Below are 27,784 nucleotides of genomic sequence, written 5' to 3' on the forward strand. Positions count from 1 at the left end.
GTATATTACTTTAAATCAGTGATTTTAACACTGTTGTGCCACAAGAATTTTTAAAACATTCAATACTTGACTATTTAGTCAAAGGCACTGACATCTTTTTCCTTAGGTTGTCAAATTAAAAACAAAAACAAAAAACTGACAACAGCCAACACAATAAGAGCTATCTGGTATGAATGAATCAAAATTATACCCATTTTTTGTCAGATTAGAAAAAAATATAATATTTTAGTAATTAATTTACTTATTCCATGAGATAAGTTGAAAATTGTTGTCTTAAATAAAGCTCTACAGTCTTTTTTCTCACTTGATAAGCCACAGATTTATTTATGTATTTTTATTAAGGTATTAGATGTGTACATATCTTTCCATTGCCTCCCCACTAAGCCACAGATTTAAATAGTTTAAAAATTAGCATATAGCATACACATATCTCAAAATCAATAAATTAAATATATGCATTATCTTAGTTGGGTATAATACTTTGCTATGCCAAAATTTAACCAGTCCCCTAAAAAGGGAAATATAGATTGCTATAAATTAAAGTTAAGTTTTTAAACAATATAAAATTACAAACTAAAACCAATAACATAAAAAGCTATTTCAACTGGTTTGCTGAATTACTTTTTTCTTATTTAAGGGAAAATCTGTTCTTTTAAAGATAAACTAAAAAACAATGTTATAACCTTTTGCACTAAAGCAAAACACACAAACCTTTCTATTAAAAGGATTTGAGGCTTAACAAAAATGAACTGACACTTGAAAGGCAGAACTTAATGAGACAAGTCTATCTGGTGGCCCTGATTCTAGAGGCAGAGCAGGTGAGGTCCCTGGGCTGGGAGGAAGCCTTTGATGTCCCCTGAGTAACTGGCTGCTGTCCCCAGGTGCTGCCTCCCCACACATCTAGGACAGTAGCTGACTGTGGGCCAGTCACCAATATCTCAAAAGAGCAAGACACATTGAGAGCAGGTACAGCTAAAAGGGGGAAGGAGTAAAGAAAGAGAAAAACAAAAGGAGATTGAAAAGGGTGAAAGAGTAGTGACATGGGAGAAAGAACAACAACAAAAAAGAACAGTAAGGGAAGGAGGGTACAAAATGAGAGGGAGGAGGGAAGGAAATGAGAGAGATTCCAAAAAATATGAGGAACATGCTTGAAAGGCTCCAATGACTTAGAAGTGTTTTGCACCACTATCATCTATCTACAGTCCCAGGGAAACACACTGTCAGTGAGGGAAAGTGGAAGAAAGATGAATTACTGGTGAGGAAATAAAATTCTAAGTCTACTACTTAACCCAAGAAATGAAAGTATGCTTGTTTCCACCTAATTTATGGCAAGGCACAGATCTTAGGAGACCAAGTCTTATATAACTTTTACCATCTGGATTTACTTACTTTGCCTTAAATTCCAAGAAGCTATAAAAACTGAATGGAAGTTCAAGAATTAAGCAGTTTTCCAGACATACCATAAAGAAAATGAGTTTAGAGGTGTGCTTGTTTGAACGTTTTGCAGTAGAGAGAGCCTTATTCAAGGCTTCTCCCACTGCCTGAAGGGTTAATATCACTGACAGTACATTCTCTCAATCTGTCTGAACTTTCAAAGACAGCTTTCTGCTCATTCTTTGGGTGTTCATATATACCTGACACTCTGCAGAGTCTGGAGTCGCTTCCGGTTTCTTTCCAGTTCTAATTTCCGCTTTTCAATTTTGGCTTCTAAATTAGCTTCATCAGAGGCCACGTTATTGAGCAGGTCTTTCGTCTTCTGAACCTGAGCCTGCATTTAATAGGAAATGAATGAGACAATGTCCCAGTAAGGACCTCCAACTCAATATTTCTCAAATCCTCTGGCACAGCAATAACCATGCTAAATAAAAACAAAAGTAAGCAAACACAGCAAACCTTCCCTCAAGTCATTATATAACCGACTGTTCCCAAAGGGAACATCACATAGGCCCAGACAAAATTATTATTCTTTTTTCCCCCATGAGAAGAAGGTGTTTCTGCCAAGGGAAACAAATAAAGATGGAAAGAACATCGTCCTACGCAGAGTGGAGAGAGGCCTAAGATCTCCTGCCTGCTCACTTGTTTATAGACTGGTTACCTATCATTCTGAATTGTTAGTCTGCTGTTATTTACATCTTGTTCAGGTCACTCCCATAGTTACAAATACCGGACTTCCAGGATGTTACAGGGGTAGGCAAAAGTAGGTTTACGGTTGACCATATGGAAAAATATATGCAGGTTATGACTATTACAATAGCTTTATTAACTCAAAAGAATGTCACAATGGCACAGTGCACTTAGGTGCAATCTTGCAAGTGCTCAAATTGCTGGCCTTCAGTATTTACACATTTTTTAAAAAATATATTTTATTGATTTTTTTACAGAAAGGAAGGGAGAGGGATAAAGAACTAGAAACATCGATCAGCTGCCTCCTGCACACCTCTCACTGGGGATGTGCCTGCAACCAATGTACATGCCCCTGACGGGAATCGAACCTGGAACCCTTCAGTCCACAGACTGGCATTGTATCCATTGAGCCAAACCAGTTTCGGCGAATTTACACATTCTTGTAGTTTACTTGCTATAGTCAAGCACATTTTGTCACTGAGTTCTTTTATCTACTTTTGCCCATCCCTGTAGGCACACACAGCTAATGTTTCTTTTTGTCCCCTCCTAAATAAAGCCAGACTTTATTTAGGAGGGGACAAAAAGAAACATTAGCTGGACCTTGCCTTCTGGGATTGAGAGAGTTCCTTTTTTTCTCTCCCTGGCCACTGAACCTTGACTACAGACTACAAGAAACAGGGAAGCCACTCTGTGAAGTCAGACAGAAGCGGCAGTATATACCAGCCACTGGGAGGGTGCCTTGGCAGCAGTGGGCAGAGGCTCTTGGGCGAGGGGGGCTGAGTAAGAAAGTAAAGGGGATGAATCACTGATGAAAACTACAGGCCTCCCTGTCCTTTCGTAAAAGCAAGTTTATTTGAAGCAGTGGTAGTACGAGTAAACGCAGTGTGTCTTCACACATATGTTGTCCGGGAAGCTGGCCAGGATGGGGCCTATGTATGATAGCAATCTGACATATCAGAATAATACAATAACCGAGTGTGGAACTGCCTCCCCAAGTTCGGGCTCTCCGACTGCCTTAAGATTCTGATTGCCAAGATGGGGATCTCCCCTCCAATACTTTGCACATGTGCGGTATACCATACAGTATACTGCAGGTCTCTGAAATGCTATGGGGTATACAAAGAAATCACCTAAGGAGACCAGGCCCTCTCCACAACTCACAGAGACAGTGTGCATTTGGAAGCAACTACTTTCATTGATAATGAATTTATGGTTAAGTTATTTTTGTCTGAGACACCTAACCATTTCCAAGATGCTTTCATGGAAATACTATCAGTAAACATCCATTTGCTGCAAGTGCTTTAAAAATACCAGTAGAAAGCTTCAGGTCAATATGGCAGCATAGGTACTCAAATCCTTACACAACCACATCAAAATTACAACTTAACTGCCCTAGCCGGTTTAGCTCAGTGGATAGAGCATCAGCCTACAGACTGAAGGGTCCTGAGTTCGACTCCGGTCAAGGGCACATGACTGGGTTGCAGGCTTGATCCCCTGAGTGGGGTGTGCAGGACGCATCTGATCAATGATTCTCTCATCATTAATGTTTCTCTCTCTCCCTTTCTCTTTTTCTCTGAAAACAATAAAAATGTGTTAAAAGAAAATATATAAAAAATTTTTAAAAAAAAGAAATATCAATGATGAGAGAGCATCCCCTACAGGAAATCAAGCTGGCAACCCGGGCATGTGCCCTAACTGAGAATCAAGCCTTGACCTTCTGGTTCATAGGTCAATACTCAACCAGTGGGCTGAAATAATACCTCTAAAAATGTTCACTAAATATCCCCAGTAGGGGGTGTGCAAGAGGTGGCTGATCGATGACACTCTCTCATCTATGTTTCTAACTCTCTATCTCTCTCCCTTCCTCTCTGTACAAAATCAATAAAATATATATATTTTTAAAAATGTTCACTAAGTAATAGACTGTGCGCTCATCTGGCTGTTCTATTTTTTATACATATGTAGTGCTAAAGGCACATTCATGCTATGTTAAATTTATTCAGCCAGAACAATGACAAGCACAAGAATATTATCATGTCAATTTTTTAAAATTTAGAAACAATCATGAACTAACAAACAGCTGGAGTATAATACAAAGCAGTTCTTTCTGGACCTAGGGGAGTGAATTGCTGACCCCGATGCCCCGTCACTTTTAGCTACTTTAGTGTGTATTTCCTATGAATAAGGACTTTTTCCTACAGAACCACAATACAATCATCAGAGCAGAAAATGAACACTGATGCACTATTGCCATTTAACCCTCACACCCACCCGTTTGTCCTCATGAAGTCCTTAACAGCAGAGGTCACCGCTGGCATTTAGCCTCCTTCGGTCTGGAATGCCCTTCTCACTGTTGAAGAGTACGAGCCAGATAATTTATAGGATGTCCCCAATTTGTCTTTGTCTGATTAGCTTCAGATTATGAATCTTTAGCAGAAATAGCACAGATATGACATCATATCATGTGTGCATAATTTCGAATTGTCCCATTACTAGTGATGTTCACTTTGATCACCTGGTTTTAAGGGGGTGTCTGTCAGGAATCTCATGTGAAGGTACTCTTTTCCCCTTTGTAATTAATTGTATTTTGTGGAAGAGCTACTTTGTGTTTTGTTGTTTTTTGTTAATACCAGAGGATATTTTTTCCATTGATTTTCAGAGTGAGAAGGGGAGAGACAGAAAGAGAGAAACATCAATGTGAGAGAAAAGCATCCATCGGCTGCCTCCCGTATGCACCTTGACCGGGTCAGAGAACTGAGCCTGCAACCAAGATACTTGCCCTTGACTAGAATTGAACCTGTGACCTTTCAATCCGCAGGCCAATGTTCTAACTAACCACTGATCCAAACCAGCTAGGGCTGGAATTACTTTGAAACTATGTGAAAAACTAGCTGTCAATATATTCACTTATTTTTTTTTATATCAGTGAGAACCCATCATCTCCCGTTTCACTCAATGGTCAATAATCCAATATGTTATTTATTTATTTTGGTTTTAAACTGTCCTCATTTGGCCAGGGGAAGCCTACTCAAGCTGGCTTCTGTGTCCTTTTCACAGGTCCCTTTCATTCTTGGGAGCACTTCCTTGCTTTCTGGTACAAGATCTTGCACTTCCTGTTCTTCTCACCCTACTGAGGCTCTGGAATCCCATGCTGGGTCTCCCAGGGAGCATTACCATTTTATAACAGAGTCATTTTTCCCCCCAATATATTTTTATTGATTTCAGAGAGGAAAGGAGAGGGAGAGAGAGAGAAACATCAATGATGAGAGAGAATCATTGATTGTCTGCCTCCTCCAAGTCCCACAATGGGGATCGAGCCTGCAACCCAGGCATATACCCTGACCAGGAATTGAACTGTGATCTCCTGGTTCATAGGTCAACACTCAACCACTGAGCCACGCCAGCTGGGCTATAGCAGGGTCTTATAAAAACCTATCCATCTGAGAATGTTGTACAACTCTCAGCAAATTGTTTTATACCTATCCCTGCCTATGCCTACTGAAAAAAGTGATCCTAATAATGACTAAATACCTACTTTATGCCAGAGACTATGTATGACACGCAACATTGTAATGAATGCTCAAAGGACCCTATGTGGCCATTTTCCTCATTTTACAGATCAGGAAAGGGAGGCACAGAGAGGTTAAATAACTTGCCTAAGATCCAAATAGTCTGAGTCTAGAATGCCCCTCATATCTGCCTTCCAAATAAATGAGCAAATGATAATTGACCAGTGATCATGCTATTTATTACAGTGATGTATAGAATCAAGAAAACCTAGAAATTATTTAAGGCACAGCAATGAGGAATTGGTTAAATAAAGTATGAAGAGCCCGTAAAATAGAGCATTATTTACTTAAATAATTAAAAATTTTAATATAATTTTAAACTATTAAAATTTACAAACTTTTAGTAAACATGAGCTGTTCATATTTTTAATAAGAGGAGAAAAGCAAGTGAGCTAAATATTCTAGAATGTTCTCTAAATTTTTCACTTCCTTATTAATATATCCTTCTTTTGTAACTAGGGCTTTTTGTTCTGTCATATGGAGGCAAAATATCAATTAATCTTCACCTAAGAATATTTCTTCTATTGATTTTTAGAGAGAGTGGAAGAGAAAGAAGCGGGAGAGAAAGAGAGAAACATTGATGTGAAAGAGACACATCGATTGGTTGCCTCCTGACAGGGGCTGGAGATCAAACATGCAACCCAGGTACTTACCCTTAACCAAAAGTAGAACCCACAACCCTTCAGTGCACAGGCTGATCTCTATCAGTGAGCCACACTGGCCAGGGCAGAAATCATATGTTTAAGGCAGCGTTTTTCAACCGCTGTTCCGCGGCACACTAGTGTGCCGCGAGATGTTGCCTGGTGTGCCGTAGGTGCAGACAAGACAAGAATTTTATAATTTTTCACTATTTTGTTTACTTAATATTTCATAATAAAGTAATTATAAAATACTTTCTTTGTGTTTATTTGATTCCTACTCAAGAGAATTACTTTATATATAGTCAATATAGGCACAGAGTTAAATTTTTTAACATTTTCTAATGGTGGTGTGCCTCGTGATTTTTTTCATGAAACAAGTGTGCCTTTGCCCAAAAAAGGTTGAAAAACACTGGTTTAAGGCACAGGCATAAAAACATTACATAAAGGCAAAGTAATCTTACCAAAATATCTTTTATTGCAATTCTCATCACTTTTTCAGTCTCGTTTATTTCCAGAGGTCTAGCAATTGCTTCTGTTCTCAGTTCCTATGGAAAACAATGAAATAAAATTACATATATTTTCAGAAGAGGAATTCTCAAAACCAATTTCCAGATCTAGAAACCGCTTACTGGCTGGTTCCTAAAGGTTTAATTAAAATGTGGGTCTCTGATGCAGTCTCCTGTAATTCCACTGCCCACCTGGCCTCCCTCTGCCCACCTGGCCTCCCTCCGCCCACCTGGCCTCCCTCCGCCCACCTGGCCTCTCTCCACCCACCTGGCCTCCCTCCGCCCACCTGGCCTCTCTCCGCCCACCTGGCCTCTCTCCAATGCATCGGCCTACTTTTCAGCTACAGGTCCCAGGTCCCCACAGCACCACGGGCAACTCACCATCCCTCACTTCTCCTAAATTTGCTTCTTTACTGGCATTCTATTTAGGGGACTCCAAAACCAAGCTTAACTTGCTGTCTGAATCACCTGCCAGCCTCTACAATCTTTCTTATGATTAAGGTCCTCTAAGTTGACTATCATTGAAAACTACAACCAATGAGAAAAGTGGCCTTCGCCCTGCCCCTAGCATTAATCATGGACCAATCAATAGAGACATTTCTATCTTTCATAACAATACTGGGAGCTTCTGAAATATGGAATTTTAATGGGCATGCAGTTATGAGATGCCTGAATCACTTTATCCCACTCTTGTCTCATGCTTCTTTAGCTCCACAGTGCACCTTATCTCCCCATTGGTAGAAAACTTATCGAGAGAAGGGATTAAGACTCACTCAAGGCTCAGTGCCTTGTCTGTGGGTGGTTTGGTTCCTCGATGAATGTTGGTTGAGTGTATGAAAAACAAATACTGACTAGGGCATCTTTCTCAATCACAACTGCACACAGAATTTGAGAAGGGTCTCATGGCGTCCATGGTAACAGTTCAGCCACTGACTTTTCATCATTATGGAAAGGTGCTAAAGGGTCCCTAGTGAAATCTCACAATGAAGCCATCACTCTATTCCACTGACAAATAGCAAGTGACCAGCTCCTGTCTCTGGGTCTGTTATGAACATGTATAGACACGTGCACTATGAACAGAAAACAGTGGAAGCCCAAAGTTGCCCCATTACTTATCTAAATAAGCATTTAGACATTAATAGCAGTTTTGTTCTGCCAACTGCACTTTAGCAGGTGGCAGCCAGTATATCAAAAGCAGGCATGGTGACCTGGCATTCAACTCTCCCACTCTAGTCTTCTCTCCTAGGGCAGAAATGAATGGCAAGAGGAAAAAATACCATAACACTGTAGCAGCAATGCCAGAACACAGGCAAGGAAGTGAGAGAGAGTGGTCATGGCTGACATACCTGATGAGAATGGAATAAATTAAATGTATATAATTTAAAAATGTGACTCAGGCTCAGCCATAGGGAGCCAGGCTGTAAGGCGGAACCCGGGGGAGAGGCGAAAGGAGGTCCCGGCGCGCACACTGCGCGCAGAGAAGGGACTATCGGCTGTGCCGCGAGATTGCCCTGACGGGAAGGAGACTGGGGCTCCAGACTGCTCTGAACGCCACCTCCAACTCCACTTCCAACTGAACTGAACCCCAATACCGGGCTCATTGGGGGAGAGCATAGACTGTTTGGCAGCAGGCGAAAATCGAGGGCACCTTTCTCTCAGAGGCACCGGCAGCAGCGAGCACTGAAGGACCCGCATAGGGCGGGGCTGACAGAAGCCAAAGCTGCAGGCTCCACCCTGAAACCCCGTCCCATCTGTAACTGCAAAATGCGACAACAAAATAGATCACAAAAGAAAGAAATGGAGGACAAAAAGCGTCTGGATATAGAGTTCAAATCTACGCTTATAAGGTTTTTCAAGAATTTCCTAGAAAAGATGGATAAGGCCTATGAGGATATGAAAAGAGATCAACTAGAATTAATAAGGAGTCAACAAGAAATGATAAGGGATCAACAAGAAATAAAGAATACATTGTCTGAAATAAAAAATATTTTACTGAGTCCTAAAAACAGAAGGGAAGATCGCAAGAATCAAGTCAAAGATTTGGAACATAAAGAGCCAGAAGACACTCCTCCACAGAAGCTAGAAGGCAAGAGAATCCAGAAAATTGAAGATAATGTAAGAAACCTCTGGGACAACTTCAAGCGAACCAACATCAGAATTATGGGGGTCCCAGAAGATGAGAGAGAGCAAGATATCAAAAACATACTGAAAGAAATAGTGACAGAAAACTTCCCCTACCTGGTGAAAGAATTAGACTTACAAGTCCAGGAAGCGCACAGAACTCCAAACAAAAGGAATCCAAAGAGGACCACACCGAGACACATCATTATTAAAATTCCAAGAGCAAAAGACAAAGAGAGAATATTAAAAGAAGCAAGAGCAAAGAAGGTAGTAACCTACAAAGGAGCACCTATACGATTGTCAGCTGACTTCTCAACAGAAACCATGCAGGCCAGAAGGGAATGGCAAGAAATATTCAAGGTGATGAATAGCAAGAACCTACAGCCAAAAATAATCTACCCAGCAAAGCTATCACTCAGAATCGAAGGCCAGATAAAGAGCTTCACTAATAAAAAAAAGCTAAAGGAGTTCATCACCACCAAACCAGAATTATATGAATTGCTGAAGGGGGTTCTTTCAGAAGAGAAAGTAAACAAAGATAAAAATTATGAACAACAAATACATAACTATCAACAAGTGAATCTAAAAACCAAGTAAATTAAAAAAATCTGATGAACAATATTAACTGTTGAATATAATAGAATCAGAGGTATGGAAGGGGAGTGAACTGACGATTCTTGGGGTAAAGGGGAGAGGGGGGCGTGGGAAGAGACTGAACATAAACTGTGCACCTATGGATGAGGACAATGGGGAGAGGGGAAAGGGCAGAGGGCGGGGTGGGAAAATGTTAGATGAGAGTATGTGTCCTTCAAGTGCCATAAATCCTTATAGGTAATAACTAAATAATATTCCATTTCTTCTTAAACCAGTGGACCCCAAATTCTGCTGCACTCTGGAATCACCTGGAAATCTTTAAAAACTTGATGCCGGGCTCTCACCCCCAGACATTCTGACTCATTGGTTTCTGGGAAAACCTGGACATCAGGTACTTTAAAAGCTCCATAGGAGCTCTATGGAAGTCCTCCAGAACCACACTCTTAAGTAGCTCCTTAAATATGATGGAGCATACTCCTCACATGACATTAACTAGAATAGGATTGCAAGTAAACTTAAACTGTTAACTTTAACTGATCAGTAGTGACTGCCTAGATTACTGGTTCCCAAACTTTTCTGGGCGTTAGAATCACACAGAAGACTTGTAAAATCTCCAATGCCCAAGTCACATTTCATACCAATGATATCAAAATGGAAAGCCAGGCATCCGTAGTTGCATTGGGTGATTGCATTGGGCAGCAAGGTTTGGGAACCATCATGGTTCAGAAGAGGATTTTTTTGAGAAGAATGTTGAGGCTGAGTTCACCAAGAAAAGTACCATGATCAATAAAGTATGACATGGATAAATACTACTATGTGGCATGTCTTAGTAGCATGCCACATACTAGTATTTGCCATTCCTGAACTAGAAGTCAAAGTTATTAAAAATAGACCAGTGCCCACTGAAGCAAGAACAGCAGCAAACACTATATATTACTCTCACACATTGTATCATTTAATCAGGTACAGTTTAATAAAATCAGAAAAACAAGGGCAAAAAAGAATTGGAAAAGAAATCCTTGAAAGTCTGCTTAGCTGAGAAAGTAATTAAGTTATCTGAGCACTGCTTACCCTCAACTCTACCTCCTTGCCCAGCAAGTCATACAGAGATGCTCCTTTGTAGGTGATTTCAGAAGCAAGCTGCCTGGCTGCTTTCAAATCTGCAATCTGGAAGGAGAATATCAAAAACAGGAACCTCAGTGGCAGGTTTTTAATAGGCATTCAGAAATAATCAGTCTGATAGCAATTCCCACCTCCAGTCAGAATACTTGTCTACAGGACACATTTTCCACAAGACATATCCTTGCACCCTGTGGAAGAGAGCTCAGATACCAGTTTAGGAAACACTGATCTAAGTACAAATTGGAACAACTTCGGGTCTCTTTAAAAACCCAAATGTCAAGTCAAATGCAATTGACTTGCTTTCTATTTGGACTAGGTCACTACAGGGGACCCCTGCCATGGTGAGTGACAGGAGGACACACTTCCTAGTACAGCATCCTGATGCCTTCTGTCCACTCATTCTCTGCCTTTAGACTGCATAACATGACTGCTGGAAGGATCAAATGAGTTAACATGCAATAGAACCCAGCTCCCACAAGGGTGGCAGCTATTGCTATGAAGAGGAGGATGATGATGATTTAGCATCTAGCCCCGTGCACAACTTCTTTTTTGGGATTTGCATGTCACCTCTTCTTCCTTGAATATATTAAATTTTCAGAGTCCAAACAAACGTCTCCCTGCTCTGCTCACACTCCTTCTCCTAAACAACAAATCCCCAGTGTCTCTTTTTAAAAATATATATATTTTTTATTGATTTCAGAGAGGAAGAGAGTGGGAGATATCAAGATAGAAATATCAATGATGAGAATCATTGATTGGCTGCCTCCTGCACCGACCTCCTACTGGGGATTGAACCCGCAACCTGAGCATGTGCTCTTGACTGGAATCGAACCCGGGACCTCCAGTCAGCAGGCCAATGCTCTATCCACTGAGACAAACAAGCTAGGGCCCCAGTATCTCTTTTTTATTATCAAACCATCAGCAATGACTCTCAATATTCATTCATAGCTGTCTTTCTTCCTATTTCCTTAGTCCTCTAGGATTCTGTTCCTGCTAGGTCTACTTCTCCCTCCTTACTAGCAACAGGCTTTCAGGAAATAGTTGAATTACTTTATTATGACTTCTGCTTCTATCCAAATGCTGATGAGTACAAAACTGACGAACGGCCCTCATTCAAGGAGTAAGAAAAGAAGCAGTGCTATGAGTATGTGACATGTTCCATTTCAGAGTGAGAAATACACATTTCATCCCTCCCTACTAGCCGTTCACTGTCCTTACCTTTGAGCCAAGATCAAACTTGAATTTGCTGATGTCGTCCTCTCCTATTTTGGAGCCCTCCATCCCTTTTGTCTTCATAGCATTGTAAAGGACAGAGGTGATCTTCAGTAGTTCTTTCACTGCATACCCATCTGCTTGATAAAGCTTCTTAGTATTGAGTTTTATATGTGCTTTTGTGGCCTATTTTCAGACCAAAACAAACAAACAATTTAAGGTCTTTTCCATGTAGAATCTAAACCAAATCTCATATAGGTAATTTGAAAATGTCTCTGTGAACAATTGGGATATAACCTGATTATAATAAGAATCAAACTTTCAAGTGACTCATACATTACATACATTACAAGTGTAAACTGATATAACCTTTTCTTTGTTTTAATTGATATAATCTTGATGGAGAGCAATATGGTATAAGACAACACAATTACAAATACATATATCTTTTGACCTAGCAATTCAATCCTGAGAATTTATTTTAAGAGATGGCTATAGTAACAAAATAAATCAGATGCATATAGGTTATCTGTTACAGCATTAGTTCAAAGAGCAAAGGTTATAAATACCTAAATGACTATCCATATAAATTATATAAATTGTGATTTATCCAGGCAAGCAATGCTATTCGGGTGTTAAGAGAGAATAAGAAGTTCTATATGTATTTGGAAAGTTCTCCAAAATGTATCATTAAGTAAACAAGCAAGATTCTAAACAGGCCAAAACCGGTTTGGCTCAGTGGATAGAGCATCAGCCTGCAGACTGAAGGGTCCCAGGTTCGATTCCGGTCAAGGGCATGTACCTTAGTTGCGGGCACATCCCTGGAAGGGGATGCACAAGAGGCAACTGATCAATGACTGTCTCTCATCGATGTTTCTAACTCTCTATCTCTCTCCCTTCCTCTCTGTAAGAAATCAATAAAATATATTTTTTTAAAAAAAGATTCTAAACAGTATGCCACCATTTGTGCCAAAAGGAGGAAAAGAATTTATAACCTATTTGCTTACATATGCATAAACTCTGGAAAATATTAATAGTGATTACTGGGAATGGAACTGGGCAGAAGGCAGACAGCATAGAGGATAAGAAAGCCTTTTAATCTATCATTTCATGATGTACAAAAATTTTTTTTTCTGAACCATGAAATATGTAATCTATTCAAAAATAAATTAAAATCTTAACAAATACTGAATTAAAACTAAATACTTTGCTGGAAAAATGGCTTTACAGAAACCTGTTAATAGGTTTAGAAACTTGAAAGAAGCCCTAACTAGGACTTCTTTCTTTCTAACATATTTAATTTTACAACTCCATCAAATAAACACGAACTAACCATGAACTGGGCAACTGACTTAATAAAGAATACTCGATCTTGTTCCGTCTCAACATCAGAAGGTATGTCAGTCTGAGGTTCATACCTATGAGAGAGAGCAGACAGACACAGAGAGAAGACACCAGTTAATTACTATAAAGTCCAGAAAAAGTAAGTGGGCAACTGACACAAGAAGCTCTCTGAGTCCCCTGAGAAGTCAATAAGATTAAGAAAGACTTCAAAAGCAGCACAAAATACCAAATATCGAAGGGAGCAAATCCTCACCCCAAGAATAGGTCTAACTAATTTCAAAAATCAAATTTGGGGCTCAGCTTACAAAATTAAATCTCTCAGATCTCAAAGTTAAAATAATCAGAATGACTACTTTGGCTGACAGCCCTTAACCCAGAGCTAACCAGTTTGCTCTGAGAAGCAGCAGAGTTGTTGGAATTTCTTTCTTTCTTTTTTCTTTTTTTTTTAATGGAATTACTTTCTTTATGTTACTAATGACGGGCCAGGAATTGGCAGACTGCAGCCCTTAGTGTCTTTCTGTACAGCTTGCCAGTAAGAAGGATTTTATATTTTTCAAGGGTTATAAAAAACAAAACACAAGATAGAATATACAAGAGAGATCTTGTGTTGCCTGCAACACCTAAGGTCTTTGCTATCTTCTTTTTTTTTTTTCTTCTTCCATCTTTTTAACAAAAGTTTTCCAACCACAAATGTTAGATACTGGGTTTTACACACAAATTGAAATTGAAATTATTTCTAATCCAGTGTACCCATTTGAGAGTGTTCGAGGTACCTTGTCACTCCCTGATGAAGGTGAGGGAATGGAGAGGAACTTGGACCCCAGTGTCTGCTTCCTCCTGAGAAACAGTCTCCCTTTACCACTCACTGGTATATTTGTATTCCCACAACACTCTCTAAAAGTCAATTGACTTTTAACAAGGTTACACCTAAATCTGTCAAACTCAAATTTTATTGAACAGTTCCTTTAGCTTCACAACAATAACTTGTTTCTAGGTGGCTAATAAATAAAATTGCGTATTCATTCTTAGACTGCAGTGAAGTGCAATTCTAACCTTTTCACAAGCCAGAGAAGAACTTCAGATACAAGTCCAAAATTTGGTGTGCGGAAATTTTCCATAGAAATATGTCGAGGGTATCCCAAGGCTCTCATCATCTCTGTAAAATCTGTTCAAGTAAAATACAATTCAGTCAACTCGTTGTCAAACAACAACTAATTAACTTACTTTCTCTGCCTTCCCTTCTTATTCTCAATCTATTGACAGTTTTAGGGACTATTTATCAACTCTTAATAAAAGGGAAGTAAAAAAGTAGTTAAAACTTAAAATAATCTACTTCCTGAAAAACATTTAGAGTGCCATGGGAGACGTGGAAGCTGTACATTACAATGGGGTTTAGAGATTGGGTGTGAATTTAATTTCTCTTTTCTCTCTCTCTTGAATATCTTCTTACTACTAAAACTGAGAAATACCTGGTCTTATAAAATGTCATAAATAAAAATATTTTAAAATATTAACAGGGATAATATGGGGGGCGGTGATGGTGGTAGGGTAAAGTGCATGTTTCTGAGTTGTCTTTTTTCTTTCTTTTAGTGAGCACATAGTAACTTACTAACATAAATTTTAAAGATGAGTTGCGCTGTATCTAGAAAAATCTTAAAAGAGAATAGAGCACTATTTAGATTTATTATAAAACAGATTAAAAAACAGTAATACTAACACTCTGATACCAGAGGTTGCTGTCACGAAGCTTTAAGCGAACTTGGAAATGAACACAACAAACGTGTTTGAGTTCCAACAATATGCCAAGATCTATACTCAGTGTGCTCAAGGCTATTTAATGTCTGTCCTCGCTCTTCTTGACGGTAGATGTTCAAAATGTCCCAGTAACAGTCACAAAGAAGCGACCAGGGCATCAGAGATTAGGTGGGATTCCACCAGGCCACAAAAGAGAAGGCACCAGCAGAGAAAAAAGCAGCAGCGCTGAGGGCCTCTATCACTGTTTTCTGGGAAATCTGAACAGAGTGACGGAAAGGAAAGCAGCACTCTCCCTGTCAGAGTCAGGCATGCCTAAATACTTCTTCCCACTGAGCGGTTCTGTTCATTATGCAGCAGAGTAAGATTCTTACCATAAATCGCACAATTGTATAGCATTTGTTTAATGTCAAAATGTTCAGAAATCCCCTCCGTGTACACTCTTCCCAATGCAACTCCATTCAATGTCCCCTAGCAGAGTGCTCTCTCTGAACTACCAGGAAAGAGAAACTTGTCCCTACAACATATAGTCACCAAGAACCTTCAAATCCCAGAGGGAATAACTCACACTATGGGGCTAGTAGGCATATTAACAAAACGTGATGATGCATCTTCCTGTATATTTACATTGTAGAAAAAGAGCAACTCGTAACTGAAAGGAGTAATCTTTAATGGTGAAATTCCGGATACCAGCAATTTAGTTAGAAAATTGGCCTTACAGAGCACACCAAACTGGCAATCCTGCTGCCAGTTAGCTGAACTGCTTCTGATTCAGCAAATGACACTGTATAAAGGGCAAGAGATTTTTTTTTAAATTCTCACTTGAGAATATTCTTCACTGTTTTTAGAGAGAGAGGAAAGGAGAGGTAAAGAGAAAAATGGATTGGCTGCCTCAACCAGGCTCGAACCCACACACTAGGTATGTGCCCCGGCCTGGAATTGAGCCCACAACCCTTTGGTGCACCAGACGATGCTTCAACCAACTGAGCCACCCTGCCAGGACAAAAGGCAAAAGATTTTGATTCACACAGCACTAAGGCCCGTCCTTGGTTCCACCCAGTTCTGGCTGTGTGGCCTAAAGATACGTTACCTATCCTATCCGGGCCTCAAATTTCATCCAGGAATTATACCACCTACCTCGCTGTTAAAGTGAGGACTAAAATAAGATAGTGAATGTAAAATGTAACTAATTCTCATACCCAGTCTTCCACTTCTCCAACCTTCTAGCAAAGGCATGTGGGTTCCATTTCCCCCATCAGCGCCTTTAGAAAGTTTGAAGGCTTTGGAGTTTGGACAACCTGAATTTAAACTTTAGCGCCAACTCTTACCACCTGGGTGTGTCCTCTCTGTGCCCGCTCTCTCATTTCTAAATACAGAAGCGTGTATAGAGGAGTAAAAAAAAAAAAAAAAAAAAAAAAAAGCACACACACTACCTAGAAGATTGTAAATATTCACAAAAAATGTCAGCCGCAATTATTATTCAGCCGTCCCCGTCCCCCTTCCTTCGGTTTTATTGTTCGTTTCTCAAGGTCCTAACCTAACCCAGCCCCAAAACGGTTTCTGCGTTTTCCAATACGGTAGCGAAGTGGCTATACCAATCAATTAATAGCAGATAAAATTAAAACTTCAGTTCCTCAGCCGCACTAGCCACAGCCAGTGGCAGATACAAAACTTCCCATCACCGCAGAGAGTGCTGAGCCAGGGCGGGGGCGGCAGCGGCCGGGAGGGGCCCGGCGGGGCCCAGGCGAGAGAACCCGGGGGCCGGAGGCCCTGCCTCTCGGGAGGCCCGCAGGTCACAAGGGACAGGGTTGCCTTACTGCGGAGGTCGCGGAAGGACATGGCGCTCTGGTCCCCACCAGCCCGGAGTCTCCGCGGCCCCCAACTCGGTGCTGAAGGGTCTCTATGGCAACGCACGGAGCTCCCTACGGCGCGCAGCAGGGGCCAAACAACACAGGAGGCGAAGCGGCCGGACTGCGCGCGCACGCGCAAGAGAAGGGGAGGCGGGTTTGGGGATGCCACAGGAATAGAGGACGGAGGTGCGGGATTACCGCCCGACGGGGAGTTTCAAACCGCAGGGCATCTCTCTTGCAGAGAAACATTTGACACTGGCTGACACGTTCTAAGCACCTATTATGTTTATGAAACTATGCGAGGCGTCCTACATATTGCTTCCCATTTCCTCCTCAATTCCTTTTTAAAGAATGTACGGTACTGTCACGAAGCTGGGTATCCCTTGCCCAGCACACTTCTCTCTGGCGTGCGTAAACTGCTAGCTGTGAGTGCGTCAGGAGCCCCCGAAGACAGACCGCAGCTTTAAAGAGCATAATCCCGAACTTCAGAGGGAATGCCAGGGTTGACCGCGGTATCGCGAGAGGATGGCAGGTCTAGAATTGCGCATGCGCACCGGGCTTGTTCTCACAACAGGCCGGAAATCGGTCTGGGTCCTCGCGCGCCGGCGGTTGTCCTGGTAACCGTGCCTTCCTTGGGGAGTGTTTGTGCGCCTTGTTGAGGGACGGTAAGGCTCCAGGGTGGTGACCATGCCCCAATTCATGTCCAGATCACCTGGGGCCTCAGGTGAGAGCCTTCCCTCGGCTGCTCTGGTGGAAGACAGGTGGAAAGAAGAGCTGGGAGATGAATGGAGCTGAGCTTGGAAGGATGGGAGAGAGGGACTGCCAACCGCTGGGATGTCTCCTGCCCCCGTATTGGTGTTGGCAAAGTAACAGACACATAAATGCACCGACGGTAAAGAGAACTCCCAAATACATCCACACATATATGGTCAGTAAGACAAAGGTGACATAGCACTTCAGTGGAGAAAGAATAGTCTTTCAATAGAAGGTTTGTAACAACAATTGGAAACCCAAATAAATGAACCTTCATAATTACCTAAATATAAAACCTAAAACTGTCACCTTACAAGAAAATACTGTTTATATCAAGTGCCCAATAAGGTATTTTTAAGTTTCTAGAAGAAAAGTTAGGGGAAAGCTTTAAGAAGGATTTCTTAGATACACCAAAAAATATTTTTTTTAAGTAAACTGGACTTTATAAAAAGCTAAAACTGCCCTAACTGTTTTTGGCTCAGTGGATAGAGTGTCTGCCTGCGGACTCAAGGGACCCAGGTTCGATTCTGGCCAAGGGCATATACCTTGGTTGCTGGCACCTACCCAGAAGGGGACGTACAGGAGGCAGCTGATGTTTTTGTCACATTGATGTTTCTGACTCTCTCCCTCTCCCTTCCTCTCTGTAAAAAATCAATAAAAAAATATATTTTTTTTAAAAGTTAAAACTTCTCTTCAAGACACTTTTTGAAAAAGTATTTGATTTCAGAGAGGAAGGGAGAGGGAGAGAGAGAGAAACATTGATGAGAGAATGAATCATTGATTGCCTCCTGCACACTCACCCTCCCCCTCCTCAATGGGGATAGAGCTGCCAACCTGGGCATGTGCCCTGACCAGAATCTAACCCTGACCTCCTGGTTTGTAGGTGGATGGTCAACCACTGAGCCTCGCCAGTTGGGCAAGGTACTTTTAAGGAAATGAAAGACTAGCCCTCGTCGGTTTTGCTCTGTGAATAGAGCACCAGCCTGAGGACTGAAGTGTCCCAGGTTCAATTCCAGTCAAGGGTACAATTCCAGTCCAGGTTGCAGGCTTGATCCCTAGCCCGGTGCGTACAAGAAGCAACCAATACCACATGTCTCTCTCACATTGATGTTTTTCCTCTCACTTTCCCCTTCCCCTTCCCCTTCCTTTCACACTCTCAAAATCAATGGAAAATACCCTCTGGTGAATATTAACAAAACAAAGAAAATGGAAGGATAATCCACCATTTAGAAGAAAATATTCACAAACCATCTGATGAAAAGTTTTACCCAGAATACATTGCAAACTCTAAAAACTCAATCCAATTAAAAAGTAGACAAAAAATGTAAACAGATACTTCAAAGAAGACGATATAGGGCAAATAATGAGCTAAGCAAAAGATGCTCAATGTTATTTATTAGCCCTTAGGAAAATGCATATTAAACCACAATAACATATCACTAGATAGTTATTTGTATGGCTAAAATAACAAACAACAAAAAGCCTGACAGTGGGAACAGCTCCAAAGAATATGCACTGACTTGAACTTTTGTACATTATTGCCTCCACCATTTTACATTCCCACTAGTAGTGTAGGAGGATTCCAGTTTCTCCATATCCTCGTTAACATTTCTCAAATTCTTTAAATTTAATTATATCCATCTTGTGGGTAAGAAGTAGTTATCACATTGTTTTAAATTGTGTTTCCCTAGTGACTAATACTGTTGAGCATCTTTTCTTGTGCTTGTTGACAGTTTGTGCATCTTCTTTGGAGAAATATCTATTCAATTTCACCATTTTTAAATTGGGTTGTCTTTTTGTTGTTGAATTACAAGACTTCTTTATATATTCTGCATACTACACACTTTCCAGATATACTAGAGGCCTGGTGCATGAAATTCGTGCAAAGGGGGGAAGGAGTGTTGTTGTCCCTTAGACAAGCCTGCACCCTCTCCTATCTGGGACCCCTCGAGGGAAGTCCAATTGCCAGTGGGATTGGGTCTAAACTGGCAGTCGGACATCCCTCTCACAATCCAGGACTGCTGGCTCCCAACTGCTCACCTGCCTGCCTTCCTGATTGTCCCTAATCACTTCTGCCTGCCAGCCTGATCATCCCCTAACCACTTCCATGCCAGCCTGCTTGATGTGTAAGTGCTCACCTGCCAGCCTGTTTGCCTCCAACTTCCCTCCTCTGCCTGCCTGGTCACCCCTAACTGCCCTCCCCTACAGGGTTGATCACCTCCAGCTGCCCTTCCTTTCAGGCCTGGTCCCTCTCAACTGCCCTCCCTTGCAGGTCTGGTGCCTCCTAACTGCCCTCCCCTGCTGGCCATCTTGTGGTGGCCATCTTGTGTCCACATGGGGACAGGATCTTTGACCACATGGGGACAGCCATCTTGTGTGTTGGAGTGATGGTCAATCTGCATATTACTCTTTTATTAGATAGGATAGAGGCCTGGTGCATGGGTGGGGGCCAGCTGGTTTGCCCTGAAGGTTGTCCCGGGTCAAGGTGAAGTTTCCCTTAGGGCATAGGGTGGCCTGAGTGAGGGGCCTGTGGTGGTTTGCAGACCAGCCACCCCACCTGGCGACCCAAGGGGAGGCCCTGGTATCTGGGATTTATGTATCTTCTACAATTGAAACTTTGTAGCCTGGAGTGGAGCCAAGCCTTTTGCTTGCTCCATGGCGGCAGCCTTTTCTGTTTGGATTTGTTTACCTTCTATAATTGAAACTGTAGCCTTGAGTGGAGGCCTAGGCCAGCAAGGGCAGGTGGAAAGCTTGGCTTCTGTTGCCTGGGAAACCCAAGCCTTCCTCCTGCTCTCTGTGGCTGTAGTCATCTTGGTTGGGTTTATTGGCTAGTGGGCATGGCTTGTGCGCATGGCTTGTGGCTGTAGTGGAGTGATGGTAAATTTGCATATTACTGTTTTATTACGTAGGATGATTTGCAAGTATTTTTTTTTTATCACATTCTATAAGCTTTTCTTTCTTTTTTAAAATATATTTTATTGATTTTTTACAGAGAGGAAGAGAGAGGAATAGAGAGTTAGAACCATCGATGACAGAATCATTGATTAGCTGCCTCTTGCACACCCTCTACTGGGAATGTGCCTGCAACCAAGATACATGCCCCTGACCAGAATCGAACATGGGACCTTTTGGTCCACAGGCTGACGCTCTATCCACTGAGCCAAACCGGTCCCTGCAGCTTTTACTTCTTGAGAGTGCCTTTTGCAGCAGCAAAATTTTAAATGTTTATGAAGTCAAATTTATGTTTTCTTTTACTTGTAGTTTTGTCATATCTATTATAACAGTTCATTGCCAAAACCAAGATGATGAAGATTTATGTTTTCTTCTAAGAGTTTTATAGTTTTAGCTCTTACATTTAGGTCTTTGATGCATTTTGAGTTATTTTTTGTATTCTGGTGTGAGATAGGGCTCTTGCATGTGGCTATCCAGTTGCCACCCATTTGTTAAAGAAAATCTTTACCCCTTTGAATAGTCTTGGCACTCTTGTTGAAAATCAATTGACCATAGATATATGGCTTTATTTCTAGTCTCTCTAATATGTTCCATTGGTTGTGATGTCTATCCTTGTGCTGGTTCCATACTATTTTGGTTAAATGTAAATTCTTCTTTTTAAAAACTGTTTTGGTTTTTTGGGCTCCCTTATAATTCCACATGAATTTTAGACTCAACTTTCCTGTTTCTGCATAAAAGGCCATTGGGATTTTCAAAGTATCTGTAGATCACTTTAGGGAGTACTGCTGTCTTAACAATATTAAACCTTCAACTCATGAACAGGAATGTTTTTCCATTTTATAAGTCTTTCTTTTTTTGTTTTTAGCAATGTTTTATAGTTTTCATTGTTATTTTGCAATTCCTTGGTGAAATTTATTCATTTAAAAAATTTTTTAAATATATTTTATTGTTTTTATTGAGTTTTTTTTTTAACATATTTTATTGATTTTTTTACAGAGAGGAAGGGAGAGAGATAGAGAGCTAGAAACATCGATGAGAGAGAAACATCCACCAGCTGCCTCCTGCACCCCCCCCCACTGGGGATGTGCCCGCAACCAAGGTACCTGCCCTTGCCCGGAATCGAACCCGGGACCCTTCAGTCCACAGGCCGACGCTCTATCCACTGAGCCAAACCGGTCCCGGCCATTTTATTCTTTTTGTTCATTTGCCAATGTATAGAAATACAATTTTTGTGTTTATCTTATATCTAGCAACTTGGTTGAACTTTATTAGCTCTAATAGTTTCACTGTCTCAAATAATTTTGAGTGTGGACTAATTTTTCTCTATACACTAGTAAAATCATGTTATCTGTGAATTGATAGAATTGAAAGTTTCACATTAATTTTTCAGTTACAGTTGACATTCAGTATTTCAGGTGTATAGCAGAAGGATTAGTCATTTATATAACTTATAAGTGATCCCCCCAATAAGTCTAGTACCCACCTGACACCACAATTAGAAATTATTCTCCCTAGGCTTATGTTCCATCTCCATGTCTTTTTAAAAAGTGATGACAGAGACAGAGAAAGAAACACCTATTTGTTGTTCCACTTATTTATGCATTCATTGGTTGATTCTTGTATGTGTCCTGACCAGGGATCAAACCTGCAACCTTGATGTATTGGGATGACAATCTAGCCAATTGAGCCACCCATCCAGGGTTCCCATGACTATTTTATAACTGCCAATTTGTACATAAGCCCCCCCCCCCCCATTTTTTTTAACTCAACTCCCCATCTGGCTACTCTGTTCGTTCTCTGTATCTATGAGTTTCTGTTTTATTAGTTCATTTATTTTGTTTTTTAGGATCCACATATAAGTGAAATCACATGGCATTTGTCTTTCTCTGACTTATTTCACTTAGCATAACATCCTCTGAGTCCATCTATGTTTTCATCCTTCTTTTGACTGAGTAGTATTCCCCTATACATACCACATCTTTATCCAGTCATCTATCACTGGGCAGTTAGGTTGCTTCCATATCTTGGCTATTGTGAATAATGCTGCAATGAACATAGGATGCATGTATCATTTTAAATTAGTATTTTGGATGTCTTTGGATAAATACCCAGAAGTGAAATTGCTGGATTATATGATAGTTCTATTTTTAATTTTTGACGACTTCATACTATTTCTATAGTGGCTGGACCAATTTGTAATGCCAACAGTGCACAAAGATCCCCTTCCCCCAAATCTTTGTCAACACTTGTTGATTTATTAATAGCCATTTTGACAGTTGTGAGATGACATCCCATTGTAGTCTAAGTTTGTTTTTCCCTTATGATTAGTGACATTGAGCATCTTTTCTTACATCTTATTAGAGGCCTGGTGCATGCACTCAAGGGTTGGGGATGTCCCTCAGCTGAGATTGCGAAAGAACGCAGGCCAGGCCAGGCCAAGGTATCCCACCAGTGCACGATTGGGGCTGGGGAGGGACATGGGAAGTTGGCCAGCTGGGAAGAGACCACAGGAGGACTCCAGTGTCCAGCCCATCTCACTCAGTCCCAATCAGTCAGACCCCAGCAGCAAGCTAACCTACCAGTCGGAGCTTCTGCCCCCTGGTGATCAGTGCATGCCATAGTGACTGATCGACAAGTCAACTGTCTGCCCCCTGGTGGTCAGTGCATAGCAAGCAGTTGAGTGTTTTAGCATATTATTAGCATATTACACTTGGATTGGTTGAACAGAAAACCAGATGACAGGACACTTAGCATATTAGGCTTTTATTATATAGGATTGGCCATGTGTATGTCCTCTTTGAAGAAATGCCTATTCAGGCATGTTTAAATCTTTTCCTCTGCCCATTTTTAAATCTTTTTGGTGCTAAATTGTATGAGTTCATTATATCTGGATATTAACCCCTTATCAATGTATCATTGGTGAATATCTTCTCCCACTCAGTAGGTTGTCTTTTAGTTGATGTTTCCTTTGCTGCACAAAAACTTTTTAGTTTGATATAGACTAATTTACTTTTTGTTGGATTGTTTCTCTTGCCCAAGTGAGACATATCCAGAAAATTTTTGCTAAGAGTGGTGCCAAATATGTTTTCTTCTAGTTTTATGGTTTCAAGTCTTACACTTAAGCCTTTATTCCATTTTGAGTTTATTCTTGTATATAGTATAAGGAAGTGGTCTAGGCATATATATATATATATATATATATATATATATATATATATATATATATAGTGTATATATATATATATTAGCATATATATATATATATATATATATATATATATATATATTAGCATATACCTATCCAGTTTCCCCAACACCATTTATTGAAGAGATATTCTTAACCCTGTTGTATATTCTTGCATCCTTTGCCATAGATTGACCATATAGATGTGGGTTTATTTCTGGGCTCTCTATTCTGATCTGTGTGTCTGTTTTTATGCCACTACAATGTTGTTTTGATTACCATAGTCTTGTAGTACAGTTTGAGATCAAGTAGCACAATACCTCCTCCAAATTTGTGGGGGGGTTTTTCTTTTACAAGCAAGTTTATTTAGAAGGTCACAGAGGTAGAAAAAGTGAGTCAGCTGGGTTGTGTGGGCTCAGGAAACAAGTTATAGAGTCAAAAAGGGGGGCTTTATAGCTTAGAAGAAAGGCAAAGGTAACATGCCTGGGGCAATAAGAAAAGGGAAAGCATGGGAGCGCTCCAGGAGAGCACAGCTCAACTTTGTCCTTAAGATTGCTTTGGCTATTTGGGGTCTTTTGTGGTTCCACAAAGTTTAGGATTGTCCAGTTCTGTGAGAAATGCCCTCAGTGTTTTGATAGGCATTGCTTTGAAACTATAGATTGATCTAGGGAAAAAAAAAAAAAAGGACATTTTAACTATGTTAAATTCTTCCTATCAATGTATATAATTTCATTTATTTGTATCTTCTTCAAGGTCTTATAATTTTTCAAGTACAGCTTTTTTAACACATGGATTTAATATATTTCTAAGAATTTTTTTATGCAATTGTAAATGGTATTGCTTCCTTAATTCCTTTAATAGTTCATTATTAGTATACAAAAATGCAACTGATTTCTGAATATTAATTTTGTATCTTTCTATTTTATTTCTAATATCATTTCTCTATATATGTAGTTATGCCATCGGCAAATAATGAAAGCTTTACTTTTTCCTTACCAATTTGGAAGCCTTTTATTTGAAAGTTTAACTTTTTAAGAAGTTATTTTTCGAAGTGGTGATGCCATTTAACATTCCCACTAGTACCCTGTTTCCCCCAAAATAAGACAGTGTCTTATATTAATTTTTGCTCCCAAAGATGCGCTAGATATTATTTTCAGGGGATGTCTTATTTTTCCATGAAGAAGAATATGGTACACATTTATTGTTAAATGAAAATAAAGGACATTTATTACCTGTATTCGGTACGGTAGTACAGTAGTTGTCAACACAAACCAGACAAACTGAATCCTACAGTATCAAGAATTTACTCATTTATTCAATGACAATCATGTCATCATCTTCTGAAACATCATCATAACAATCCAATTCCTGAATTTCCTGGTGAATTTCTTGTGACTCCATTTCTTTCAGAATCAGTGGACCAAATCTCTAATGTTTAGCAATAGCATTCTGAGACAGAACCTAAGGGGGGTCTTATTTTCGGAGGAAGTCTTATTTTCGGGGAAACATGGAAGTATATGAGAGCTATAGCTTCTCCACAGCATTTCTTCACACTTCTTATGAGCGACACAATACCCTTACTTTACTTATGAGGAAATGGACAGTTAAAAAAGTTGTGACAAAAAAAAAAAATCAAACAAACTTGTGACTTACCCAGTCAGAACCACCTTAGCATTCTCAAAGCACTGACCCAGGTTTCACTAAGTCTGTACCCTAAACCTCATTTCCCAACCACAGATGAGGAAACAGATTCCCATGAGGTCACCTCTGGAAGTGACTCCTCAGCCTGCAAGAGCTGAGTCTGTTTTGTACGGCCTGTCCCAAGCCAGAGGGACCAGGAACCTCCTCTTGGGTCTCTATGACCCTTTCCTTGCTCTCCTCCCACCCTGTCTCTGTCCAGGGCATAGTCCTACCTCTAATTCAGGGGTTCAGGAAGGCTTCCCTGTGACATCACACAGCTGGTTGCTAAGGGAAACCTGCAGACCCACCCCCTAGGCAGGGGAGAGCAGAGCCCTGCTGCACAGAAGGCTGAGCCACTCCTCCCCACCAAACTGGCCCTCAATGGAAGCCTTGGTCTGTGCGTTCTCTGAGCTGCACATAAGAGAAGGTGTGGGGCTATGGGAAAGAACGGCAGGAAGGAAGATGTCCTGCTGCTCTGACGTGGGCCCAAAGCCACTAGGGACATGTACACATGGGAGAGGAATGGCCACTGGTCCAGGACGTGTGACCTGGACTGTGAGATTCTGAACCCGCTGTGAAATATCTATACTGGTACCAGAGTGACCTAGGGTAGCGGTAAAAAAAGCAAATGGGTAGAAGGCCCTAGCTAGTATGGTCAGTGGTTAGAGCGTAGACCCATACACTGAAGGGTCATGGGTTCAATTTCCGGTCAAGGGTACGCATCTGGGTTGCAAGTTCAAGTGCCGGCCCAATGGGCCTCCTGTAGGAGGCAATCAATGTATCTCGTTTACATCTCTCTCTCTTCCCCTCTTTTCTCCCCTCTCCCCCCTTCCTTCTACCCTCTCTAAAAGTCCATGGAAAAAATATCCTCAGGTGAGGATTAACAAAAAAAAAGGGGGGGGGATGGCAGGAGGACTTGAAGTCCTAAATTTTGGTGCCAGGGCTAAGGGTTCTCAGACATCCCTGTTGGCTGGGAGAGGAAAGAGGATTAATACGTTGGGTCATGGGAGGCCGGAGGCAAGGATTTAGTCCATTTGACAAGTAAGCTGAGGTTTAGCAGGCTGACATGGAGCCCATCACATGAGCATGTGATGTGCTATTCTCCCCACCCTCATGGCCACCACCCTCCTGCTTTCCCCTCCGCAGATTCCGTGAGCTGGGCCCAAGGACTCCCCAGTCACCCTGACACACCATCCAACATCTACGAAGGAGGGCTGGGGGCCCAGCAGCAGCAGTGCCCCAGTGCCCCGGGAAGCAAGCCCAAGAACTTCCGGCTGCGCCACCTCCGGGGCCTGGCACTCTATCTACCGGGCCACATGCAGCCTGCTGGCCAGTGTGAGAGTCACTGGCTGGGCCGGCTCATGGCTGGGAGCTGCCTCCCGTGGCCTGAGGGCCTGGCCTGGCCCCTGGACCTGCCACAGCGTACTCTGAACCCAAGTAACAGCCACTGCTCAGCCCTTCTGGAAGCTCAGCTGCCCAGGGTCAGCCTGGGAAATACAGGTGAGCCCCGTCTAGGTGATGCAGGAGGGAGAGACCCTTCCAGGGATGGGCTGGGTTGGAGATGAGATGGATGCAGATGGGCCCTTCACTCCCAAGCCTCAGGGTTTCTGTCCCCTCTCTGCAACCGACAGGCTCCCCCACTTCTGATTGGGCCTCAGTTTCCCCATTAGTGATGGAAGAACTTAAACCATGTTCCCTCTTCCTCCTCCCTCCCTCATGGATTATCTTTAGAGACACCCTCCCTCCCCCCCTCCACTCCTGTTTTAAAGGATGTCAGGTTCTAGAGGGGGGGCATCATAGGATAAGATAGGCTGGCAGCCTCCCCTGGGACCCTCCCAATAACTCCTCCCTCCCCCTTTCCTTAGCACCCAGTTCCAGCATGGATCCAGCCAAGGGTGCCTCCTCCCAGCCTGGTACCCATGAAGGCTTGGGGTTCAGGCCCAAGAGATCCTGGCAGGCCTCAGAGGAGTCCACCTGTCCATTGTGCAAGAGGATCTGCTCTGGGGCTCTGGAGAGGCCGTAGGGATCCGAGTGCTGTTTTCACAGCTTCAGGACAGGAGGGGAAGATGATCCAGGAGGTGGCGGAGGAGGCAGGTGCAGAGAGGAAGGGCTCAGCCCCACCAGTAGCCCCTCCAGATGGTGACACCTGCAGACGCCCAGCACCAGAGCCTGGGCCAGCCTTGGGGAAACTCGAGGGGAGGGAGGAGGAGGTCCTGAGGGAGGGACAGAAGAAAAAGGGGAAGCCTGGGCATGCCCTTGCAGCCTGCTCCAACTCAAGTAAACCACTTGTACCTGGGAGGCCGGGCTGAGTGGAGAGAGGGGCTCCCAAAGAGACTGGGGAGCCTGCTGGTCTAATCTCAATAAAAGCCAAAGCCACATG

The 27,784-nt window shown here is 41.8% G+C and overlaps 2 protein-coding genes across 7 annotated transcripts in view; one reads left to right on the forward strand and one right to left on the reverse strand.

The window, feature by feature from the left end:
• The window catches only part of CLUAP1 (clusterin associated protein 1), a 30,405-nt gene extending 13,449 nt beyond the window's left edge, over positions 1-16,956 (reverse strand). For 4 of the 6 annotated variants that reach the window (XM_036409891.2, XM_036409886.2, XM_045571347.1 and 1 more), the window contains exons 1-7: positions 16,803-16,956; positions 14,287-14,398; positions 13,223-13,307; positions 11,896-12,075; positions 10,627-10,722; positions 6,796-6,879; positions 1,635-1,768 (exon numbers count right to left, since the gene is read on the reverse strand). In XM_036409891.2, the coding sequence (XP_036265784.1) occupies positions 1,635-1,768; positions 6,796-6,879; positions 10,627-10,722; positions 11,896-12,075; positions 13,223-13,307; positions 14,287-14,398; positions 16,803-16,824 (713 nt within the window). In that variant the 5' untranslated portion in view covers positions 16,825-16,956. Of the gene's footprint in view, positions 1-1,634; positions 1,769-6,795; positions 6,880-10,626; positions 10,723-11,895; positions 12,076-13,222; positions 13,308-14,286; positions 14,399-16,802 lie in introns of those variants that run through there. The other 2 variants (XM_036409888.1, XM_036409889.2) reach the window with 2 other exon arrangements.
• A 183-nt stretch (positions 16,957-17,139) lies between these two features.
• Positions 17,140-27,784, forward strand: CUNH16orf90 (chromosome unknown C16orf90 homolog). The gene is made up of 3 exons (XM_036409933.2): positions 17,140-17,727; positions 26,551-26,904; positions 27,270-27,784. The coding sequence occupies exons 2-3, from the start codon at positions 26,721-26,723 to the stop codon at positions 27,425-27,427; spliced, it is 342 nt and encodes a 113-aa protein (XP_036265826.1). The 5' UTR covers positions 17,140-17,727; positions 26,551-26,720; the 3' UTR covers positions 27,428-27,784.

The sequence above is a fragment of the Pipistrellus kuhlii genome, unplaced genomic scaffold (assembly GCF_014108245.1).
Source record: "Pipistrellus kuhlii isolate mPipKuh1 unplaced genomic scaffold, mPipKuh1.p scaffold_m20_p_4, whole genome shotgun sequence".
NCBI classification, from domain to species: Eukaryota; Metazoa; Chordata; class Mammalia; order Chiroptera; family Vespertilionidae; genus Pipistrellus; species Pipistrellus kuhlii.